Source organism: Larus michahellis, chromosome 2, assembly GCF_964199755.1.
Source record: "Larus michahellis chromosome 2, bLarMic1.1, whole genome shotgun sequence".
In the NCBI taxonomy this organism is placed as follows: Eukaryota; Metazoa; Chordata; class Aves; order Charadriiformes; family Laridae; genus Larus; species Larus michahellis.
This window is the reverse complement of record NC_133897.1, coordinates 66932340-66942541: the sequence shown is the minus strand read 5'-3', so window position 1 is coordinate 66942541 and position 10202 is coordinate 66932340. Positions and strand designations below refer to the sequence as shown.

At 44.0% G+C, this 10202-nt stretch overlaps 1 protein-coding gene across 2 annotated transcripts in view; it reads right to left on the bottom strand.

Moving 5' to 3' along the window:
* Window positions 1–5925: 5925 nt before the first annotated feature.
* Window positions 5926–10202, bottom strand: part of CTDP1 (CTD phosphatase subunit 1) — a 112874-nt gene continuing 108597 nt past the window's right edge. Inside the window, exons 13-14 of one of the 2 annotated variants that reach the window (XM_074575776.1) lie at window positions 7466–7568; window positions 5926–6959 (exon numbers count right to left, since the gene is read on the bottom strand). In XM_074575776.1, the coding sequence (XP_074431877.1) occupies window positions 7514–7568 (55 nt within the window). In that variant the 3' untranslated portion in view covers window positions 5926–6959; window positions 7466–7513. The remainder of the gene's footprint in view (window positions 6960–7465; window positions 7569–10202) is intronic. The other variant, XM_074575775.1, reaches the window with a different exon arrangement.

Below are 10202 nucleotides of genomic sequence, written 5' to 3'. Positions count from 1 at the left end.
AGAGCCAACTAGGGAAGGTGCCCTGCTGGGTCTGTTGTTTGTAAACAGGGAAGGTCTTGTGGTGGATGTGAAGGTTGGAGGCTGTCTCGGGAACAGTGACCATGAAATGATAGAGTTTTCGATTCTGGGAGAAGCGAGGAGGGGGGTTAGCAGAACTGCTACCTTGGACTTCCGGAGGGCGGACTTTGGGCTTTTCAGGAGCCTGGTTGACAAAGTCCCCTGGGAGGCAGTCCTCCAGGGCAAAGGAGCCCAGGAAGCCTGGATGTTTTTCAAGAAGGAAGTCTTAAAGGCGCAGGAGCAGGCTGTCCCCATGTGCCAGAAGACAAGCCGTCGGGGAAAAAGACTGGCCTGGCTAAACAGGGAGCTAGTGTTGCAACTTAGGGAAAAAAAGAGGATCTATGGCCTCTGGAAGGAAGGGCAGGCCACTCAAGAGGACTACAAAGAGGTAGTGAAGCTATGTAGGGAAAAAATCAGGAGGGCCAAAGCCCAGCTGGAACTAAACCTGGCTTCTGTTGTCAAGGACAACAAAAAAAGTTTCTATAAATATATTAGCAATAAGAAGAGGACTAAGGATTATCTCTGTCCTCTAGTAGATGGGGCCGGCAACATAGTGACCAAGGCTGAGGAAAAGGCTGAGGTACTTAATGAAGTCTTTGCCTCAGTCTTCAGCAGTAGGACCAGTTGTCCCCTGAGTACCCAGACCCCTGAGCTAGAAGACAGGGATGGGGAGCAGAATGAAGCCCCTGTAATCCAAAGGGAAATGGTGAGGGACCTGCTTCAGCACCTGGAGGTCCACAAATCTATGGGGCCGGATGGGATCCACCCAAGGGTACTGAAGGAGCTGGTGGAAGTGCTCGCCAGGCCACTTTGCATCATTTATGAGCAGTCCTGGACAACCGGGGAGGTCCCAGCTGACTGGAGGTTAGCAAATGTGACACCCATCCACAGGAAGGGCCGGAAGGAGGATCCGGGGAACTACAGGCCAGTCAGTCTGACCTCGGTGCCTGGGAAGGTCATGGAACAGATCATCCTCAGTGCCGTTACATGGCACATGCAGGAGAACAGGGTGATCAGGCCCAGTCAGCATGGGTTTGTGAAGGGCAGGTCATGCCTATCAAACCTTATCTCCTTCTATGATAAGGTGACCCACTTAGTGGATGAGGGAAAAGCCGTGGATGTCATCTACTTGGATTTTTGCAAAGCTTTTGACACCGTTTCCCACAGCATTCTCCTGGAGAAACTGGCTGCTCATGGCCTGGACAGGTGTACTCTTCGCTGGGTAAAAAACTGGCTGGATGGCTGTGCCCAGAGAGTGGTGGTAAATGGAGTGAAATCCAGTTGGTGTCCGGTCACAAGTGGTGTCCCCCAGGGCTCGGTGCTGGGGCCGGTTCTCTTTAATATCTTTATCAATGATCTGGATGAAGGGATCCAATGCCCCCTCAGTAAGTTCGCAGATGACACCAAGCTGGGTGGGCATGTTGGTCTGCTTGAGGGTAGGTTGGCTCTGCAGAGGGATCTGGACAGGCTGGACCGATGGGCTGAGACCAATGGTATGAGGTTCAACAAGGCCAAATGCCGGGTCCTGCACTTGGGTCACAACAACCCCATGCAGCGCTGCAGGATTGGGGCAGAGTGGCTCGAATGCAGCCCAGCAGAAAAGGACCTGGGGGTGTTGGTTGACAGCCGGCTGAATATGAGCCAGCAGTGTGCCCAGGTGGCCAAGAAGGCCAACAGCATCCTGGCCTGTATCAGGAACAGTGTGGTGAGCCGGACTAGGGAAGTGATCATCCCCCCATACTCGGCACTGGTGAGGCCCCACCTTGAGTACTGCGTTCAGTTTTGGGCCCCTCACTACAAGAGGGACATTGAGGTGTTGGAGCGTGTCCAGAGAAGGGCTACAAAGCTGGTGAGGGGTCTGGAGGACAAACCTTATGAAGAACGACCGAGGGAGCTGGGGTTGTTTAGCCTGGAGAAGAGGAGGCTGAGGGGAGACCTTATCACCCTCTACAACTACCTGAAAGGAGGTTGTAGAGAGATGGGGGCTGACCTCTTCTCCCTGGTGACGAGTGATAAGGCGAGAGGGAACGGGTTCAAGTTACGTCAGGGGAGGTTTAGATTGGATATTAGGAAACATTTTTTCACTGAAAGGGTTATTAAACATTGGAATAGGCTGCCCAGGGAGGTGGTGGATTCACCATCCCTGGAGGTGTTTAAAAAAAGGGTAGATGGGGCACTTAGGGACATGGTTTAGAAGTGGCTTTTGTCAGGGTAGGTTAAAGGTCGGACTCGATGATCTTAAAGGTCCCTTCCAACCTCAGCAATTCTATGATTCTATGATTCTATGATTCTTTTAGCGTGCTTTAGATGGGGAGGGGAAAGGCTGGTATAATCTGAACAACATGATAAAATAAAAACTATTAATGATGTGTGAGTGGGAAGGAAGATCTCATTAGAAAGAAAGTCCAGAAGAAACCCAGCCAGGTGAAGAGGAAGAGCCTCGGGTAGGCAGCAGCAGCAAACCTGCCTGCTGTAGGTGATGCTGCCTGAGGGATCAGATACTGCTGCCTCCCGTTCTTTGGAGAGCTGGGGGAAAGGAGCCTGTGCTGGGAGCCGAGCTCCAAACACTTCTGAAATGACAACAGAAGGTGGTATTGGATAGGAAAAACAAATGTATAAAAAGCTTGTGCGCAGGTAGTGAGAACTGGGACCTACTGGATAGAGAGAGTGATGGGAAAATGTTACTTCAGTGATGGAATTGGGCACGTGATGGCTCTGGTTCAGTGAAGAACACAAGTAAAGGAGAGAAGCCAAGACAAGCCGTGGAGTGGCCCACATGGTGTACATGAACTTGAATTGGACAAGGAAAAGAAAGAGGATTTGGAGGCTCTGCTGAAGAAAGAAGCAAAAGAAATAATGCACATCCTTCCTCCTATTTTAACTTCTGTATCACGTAAAAAAAATCTGTATTTTTTTTGCGGTATCAATTTGACTTGAAGCCTTAGCTACCAGGGAACATTTCTACTTAAAAAAAATAATATCTAAGAACTTCTATGTGCGCTTTTGTTTTTTAATTAAAAATGATTCACCAATGTTTTCCTTTTGCCTAAGACTGATTTAATAATTTATGGGAGACTTCTCATGCTGAATTTTCAGCTACATGAGGAGATCCACTTTCTTAACAGGACCACTATATATTCATTTTCCGACTTGTCATCTACTGCAATGTTCACAGTAGTAAAAATAGGCAGAGCTGAGAAATCTTTAGGTACAGCTCCAGGTTTGTGTGTGTGGATTTTCACGCTTGTAAGACAGTCACCTCTCCTGCAAGCAGTAGTGCCGAGAAGGAAACTTGAGACTTTCCACCCTCCGCAGAGGATGTTACTATCTAACACTGAGAAGACTCGAGGGCCCACTCCACATATGCACAAAACCCAACAGCGAAAGGATTTGCATGCTTGGAGTTTTTCACATCTCAGTGCTAAGCGACACCGTTCCCTCGTCTTCCCCCCTCCCCAGCACACACTCACAAAGAGAAAAACTTGGCCACCACCTGATGCTTTTTGCTTTTATTACAGGTCCCACCACATCCCCTACGCAGAGCTGTGATGTCTTCCCATTCTCTCAAGAACTGCTGAGGGCAAATCGAGACGGAAAAAGTAAAACTACCAGGTTTTAGGCTGAAATAACTGCTCTTACCTGTTTTTAAACAATCCTCAGATCTTAGGAGCCGTCTTTCCCAGGCAGCAGCGACAGTCCATGCTCAGAGAGCTTAATGAAGGCGTGCTGTATGTCCCTTCTGTGCTCGCTTCCACGCCTGGTACCCCTTTAGAAACCAGCACTGCCCAGTAAGTTCAACAGCCTGAGCTGGAGTCTGGGCTTTCCTTCTGTTCTGAGAGAGCCCTTCCTGGCAGCAGGTCCTTGCTAGCTACCTAACGTACAGAAGTAGGTCATGAAGACAGGATAAAGCAACTAGTCAAGAGATGTGGGTCACTTAATAAGGAGTTAAAAGCCTTTTCACAAAGCACATTTCCTAGGATGCTCCTGCATCTTGTAAAAAGCATAAGTTAGTGGGAGTGAGTGACAACTTCATACATCAAAAGACTTCTTCCTGGCAGGTTAGCCAGGGCATTTAACTTATCATCTATTACATTTTCAGTTTCCATTTCTCTCTCCTACCCGTGCAGAAAGGCTGGTGACCAATTCACTAGAGTGAGCTACCTGAATGAGCAGGAGTCTACCTCTAGACAGAAAGCAGGCTCAATGCCTTCTGGGCTGCAATGGGTTGGTGCCCCTCAAAACCCCCTGTACTATGCACCCCCAACCCTGAGGATCGGAGAGCAAGGGATATGACAGCTACCAGAATAATTAATGTCAAAATAAGAAGTGTCTGTGCAGTAACAACGGTCGCTAGCAAACTGCTTGGCTTTAGTTTTGGCAGCACGCTGCCTGCTCCCAGGGCCTCTGTGTGCAGCGCTAACTGCAGGCTTTCGCAGCCCTCCCGGCAGCGGAGGAGTCGTCGCTGGCACCAGACCCCTGGAGAGATGCAGCTCAGTCTGGTGGAGAGCCCTCGCGCAGTGTTTACACAGCGGTCCAGATGATATTGGGTCTAGTGGAGTGCTGATGGCTTTTAGGACTCCTGCCCAGGCACACACACCACCCGCTACACCGAAAGCGGCAGCCATAAAATAAAACTGGGAAGAGGATACAGCCTTTCGCACCAAAAAGCTTCTCAAACTTTACACGCATGGAATCCCTTCACAAGTGCTATGAGACAGCTGCCGCGCCAGGAATGCAGCATCCAACGAGCAGCTTGAACCAAGGCAGAACGTTGCTGAGCTAACAGCAGCTTACCCAGTTTTGCTCGCTGGCTGTGTTTACATTCAGGGCTTGAACGCTGCCACAGAGCTGCCTGACTGGCAGAGACCATCAGCCAGAAGGAGCCTCTGCTGAAATTTGGGCTGTCACGTCGTTTGCAGCATCACAGTGACCCGAAAAGTTGGTAATATTTCAAATCATTTCGATTGAGTTTAGTTTAAGAGAACACAAAATGTGCCCCCCAACCCCTCACATTTTAGTATTTAATTGCAAGGAGTCGTCCTCTGATAGCTGGGGAGGCTGCTTTTAAGTTGCTGAAAAAACAGTCTTTTGACTTCCCGTTTTCCAAGCACCAGTCTTTTTGTTCCGTTATACAACGAAACTCACTCGCAGACATCCTGCTTGTTTTCATGGAGAGCTACAGCAGGTGAGGCAGCGCCGCAAGACTTTGGCTATGTGGTATCTGTGCAAATGTCCAGGAAGTTTAACATTTTTCCCACAGAAAACACTATTTTTGCCTTGTGGATGCTGACCTTGCATGCTGAAGTGGAAAAGCAGTATTAATCTGAAAAGATCCTCCTGTTTTCCCAGGCTTCCTTTTATTGCCATTATGAAGCTTTGAAAACTCGGCTATTCTTTGTAAACCGGCTGAGATTCTATTGAAATATTCTCTCTGTTTCACTGCTCAGTGGCAAAATTAAGTATTTCTGCACCAGAAAGTACTTCCTTTTAACCACGACACCTGAATTAATGAGTCCTCTTTTGCTAACATGTTTTAAAAAGATCTGTCTCTCCAGTTGCTAACAATTGAGAATAAACCATGATTCTAGCCTCGGAAATCCAACACCAGAGCAATAACCCTTACGGTACCTTCAGAGGTCAGTCAGAGAGACCTGAGAAAATGTCAGAATGTAAGAGTTCACGTACCAGAGGAAAGAGAATCTTCTGAGCCATTTTTTCCCTTCTTTGCTTCAGTTACCTGCCTGAATCTACAAATTTGCAGTTGCTTTCAATGCTTTTCATTCTTTTCATGCAGAGTAAAGGCAAGATAATACAGAGAGGGGCCTTGTATTTGATGGAAGCAAATGATCAGGAAAGGGAAACAAAGCGTACAAAATGAATTTTTATTAAATGAAAGAAAATCTGTTTTGTGGGTCAAATATGAAATAGAATATACAAAAACTTTACATCAGATCTCTTGTCAAAGAAATTAAATCCTATCTAGACTGAAGTAGCACTCGTTCTTTCCAAGACAACACAAACGGGTGAATATGCTGCTTATGGCAGTACAGGATGACACAGTATGCTGTGCTAAATTTCCGGTTACAGAGAAGAAAAGGTAAAAATCTAAATGATGTCCCTAAAGAACCCAACTATTCCACAAAGTAACTTAAAAACATGAGTTTTGATCATTATGTATTCTCTTAGAAGCAAATGACGGGTGGGTCAAGTGCAGAGTTCACAAAACTTGCATATCACATTCTCTGTTTCTATACAAATATAAATCGTTCTTTTTTATTTTAAAAATCCTTTTATATTTGATAACATTTATTTGTGGAAAAGGATGACCGGTTCATCAGGTTCCTGCTGTACTACTCAGACAATTCCATCTCCTTTAGCTCCTCCTTTTTTTGAAGACCATTACCCATAAACCACAGACTGCAGTATTTAAAAAAAATTGCTGTATGTTCAATCACAGATCTTTGTATCACTGTTCTGTATAATGAAGGTTCTGCAGAGCTCCTAGCATGTCTTTGGCATAGCACACCAAGTCCCATTTAATACTTTTTTTGTCTAAAAAAGTATATTTTCCTTTAGTAAAACACCTTAAAAACATCTATTTCCGATTTTGTAAAATAATGTGTCACCTCTCGTGTTGCTTTGCAAAATATACACACAAATTTTGGAAAAACACTGAGTACTGACATAAGGGACTCATCTGAAGTCCAATCTGTTTATGAGAAGTAAAATACAATTACAAATTCCATCTTCTGCATGAATGTCACATGAAGTCGTTCAATTCAGCTTCAAGTGCTGCTGCCATTTCATCCGCTTCAGAACTGCTTCCTTCCTCATCTTCATTGCTAGATTCTTTACTGGATTCACTGGCAGCATCATCTTCATCCAGCTTGCGCTTGTGACCCCTGGAAGGACAAACAGAGATAATGTCCATTAATTGAGGTATCTCATTGCTCATTAACACAGACAACTATTCAACGGGAGAAAAAAAATGGGTAAAGGACTCAACTTCATTTCAGGTCTAGATGAAAAATATTGCACTTGCTTTTAAATGAATGAACAGTAGTTAGCTCATACAAATGATTTTTTAACTGCTGTTATTTACCGTCAGCTCTAGGTGCAAGTTACTGTTAATTTTATTTCTCTCACTCTTCTGAACAAGGAATGAAAACAACTTATAAGACTGTTTGAAAATAATGACTTGATTTACTTTCATCCCACATTCCAAAAGGGAGAAGAAATCCATCGTGTGAACGAGATTACCAAAATACATTATATGTTGCTATAGGATTTTGAAGTAGCCAAGTTTCTCCTTTTTTATAAAAATAAAACCTTAACTAATTAACCAAATCTCACAGCACCAGCTTCTACACTTTCATGCTTCCAAACGTAGGAGGGGTCTTATTCTTACCTTATATGTCTCTCTGGATTAGTACTGCCAGGCTGAAAAACACATTTCTTAGCATCTCTGGAGAATCAACCAGTTTAAACACGAAGCTGCTGCGCACCATACCCTGCCCAAAGAATCATGTTCCTGGTTGTGAAAGATCTCCAAGGAAGATCTAATGCTTCAACTGGGACGTAGCCATAAGCAAAAGAATTTGGATTTGTGGAATCCTAAAATCTCTTTTCCTTGCCAAAAGGGAATTTTATATCAGACATATACTTCTGAGACAAAAATAAAGTTGAGACTTTGCATTGCATAGAATTCATAATGAGCTGCAGAAACACCTTTAAAATCCTTCCTTGAGCATTTGATCCTTGAGCATTTCAAGTGAAGAAATAAATGCAAAGGGGTTCTCTCTTAAATAGCTGTCCTTTTCATTGCTAGGTGAGGTTTCATCAAGAAGGGAACGCATCCACTCGCAATCATCACAGATCACAGAATGGTTCGGGTTGGAAGGGACCTTAAAGATCATCTTGTTCCAGCCCCCCTGCCCTGGGCAGGGGCACCTCCCACTAGACCAGGCTGCTCAAAGCCCCGTCCAACCAGGTCTTGATCACTTCCAGGGATGGGGCATCCACAGCCTCCCTGGGCAACCTGTTCCAGTGCCTCACCACCCTCACCGCAAAGAATTTCCTCCTGAAAAATTAATCATGAAAAATTAATCAAATAATCTTTTATCTTTTCGCAAAAAGCTGTAATTTAACAATGGTCCCTTCTAAGAGTATAGAGAAGGAGCATATAGCCAGAAAGACCTTTGATAAATACCAGCTTAAACTATGTATATCCAAAATAAATAAATACAAAGATTAACAGTCAAATTTGTGAGCTTGTAAGCAACACCGAAACACAACGCGATTTTTATTTATACAGACTTTCTTGTTACCATTTTCCCAGAAACAATAATTCTCAGGAGCCCAGACTACTTGATTCATAGGCTGGTTGAGTGACGCCTGAACTCCACTTTCTCAGCTTTTCGGGAGATGGACAAGGCGGGGCGTGAAGTCAGGCGCGGAGCCCGAATCAAAATGGGAAGCGAGCAGTACTACGTTACCCTGTTTCTCCTTTCAGCTGCACCAGTGGGACCAAAAGATAACACTGCTGCTGCTTTACTAAGTGCTTCCTCAACAGTGGCGTTTGGTGGGTTTTTCTGTTTTTTCAGTACAGGGTGGTAGGAGTAATACTCCAGGGAGGTAAGGCTGAAGCCCTGGCATTCAGTCAAAGCCCCTAACAAGGAAAAACGGGAAGAGGTGAAAGCATTTCCTGAATGTTTTGCTACTGAAACTCAAATGTGGCCCTGCTGAGGGAGTTACAGGGCACTAAATGCAGCCTAATACACAATAAAAAGCAGTTTCTCAGGCGTAACACCGATTTCCATGCAGCCTACGTTAGCATGCAATTCGGACAAGGAAGCACTCAGACTAAAAATGCCCAGCTGGAAGAAATCTTAGCACATTTCCATCAAAAGCTATAGAAATGTATGGAGCTTGAGTTTCACTTGCTCACTTCAATGATTTCAGCCTTCAGAGATACCGCACAATTTTAGGTATTAATGATAGTAGCAGCTGGAGAAAAGCTAATTGGGAACTAAAGAAAGCTGGAAAAGTCTTACTCAGCAAACGAAGAAAAAAATTGTGTGTATTTAACAAGTAGTGGATAAGAAACATACATGTAGTGCTAACCGAGAAATAGTGGTACAGACAGACGGGGGGTGGAATCTATAGCACAATGTTCACAGCTGAAAATATTTGCATTCATCTGTTTGTAACACTGCATCTACGGAAACTGCTGGTATCTACCAATTGAAAAATAAAACTAACAGCCTGACAGCTATAATTTACACATATGAAGCACGTACACACAACTGCAGATGATGTAGTAAAGAACGTGGCAGGACAAGCAGTTTTTTAGAGCCAGCCCAGATACTCTGAGTTTTCTGGGACCTAAATCAATAGCAAAGTTCCTGTAGAAAAAAGGTTTATGAAGAAACAATATCTCACTGCCAGCTGATTATTTCTTAAAAGTGAGGAACAGTTCATTTACTAAATAATTAAGGCAAAGACTACCGAAACTACTGATTTATGCAACAAAGCCACCTTTTTATTTAAATCTACTCCATAGCAACTAGATTTCAGTGCGGGCAACCAACAGAATACAGGGACCTGAAATACTCGGTGTAACTAGTTCGTTAAAGAACGGCGTTCCAGTCTATGGGGAGACTTTCCAGAGAACTTTAAGGGACAGTCCTGACATATTTTCATCTTTCATTCGGTTGTATTAAACACTACCTTTGGAAATGCAAAAGACTCAATGCGATCTATTTTGTCAGTTTTTGTTCTTTCAGCAAGGCTAGAAAGACAGCTCTATTCAATCTAGATATGAAAACTTGCTTACTCACAGGGAGGAAAACAAAGGTCAAAACCAAAAAAGAAAACACAACTAAGTATTAGTCCTTTGCTAGAAGAAACAAAAAAATCTCTCGAGAATGCGCGTATTGTTCTTGTTAAGATATAAACACCTTTCACTATTTGTGTACTGGAAACTGCAGCTTCATAGCTATTCCAAGAATATTTAAATGAGTATTATGAAATCAAACGCAAAGCTAACTCTAATAGAAGTAGGGAGGGAGGAAGAAAATCAGTAACAAAGTGCTCCATTTTTTATTTGCAAATTCAGAAAAGAGAGATAACATCCCATTAATCAT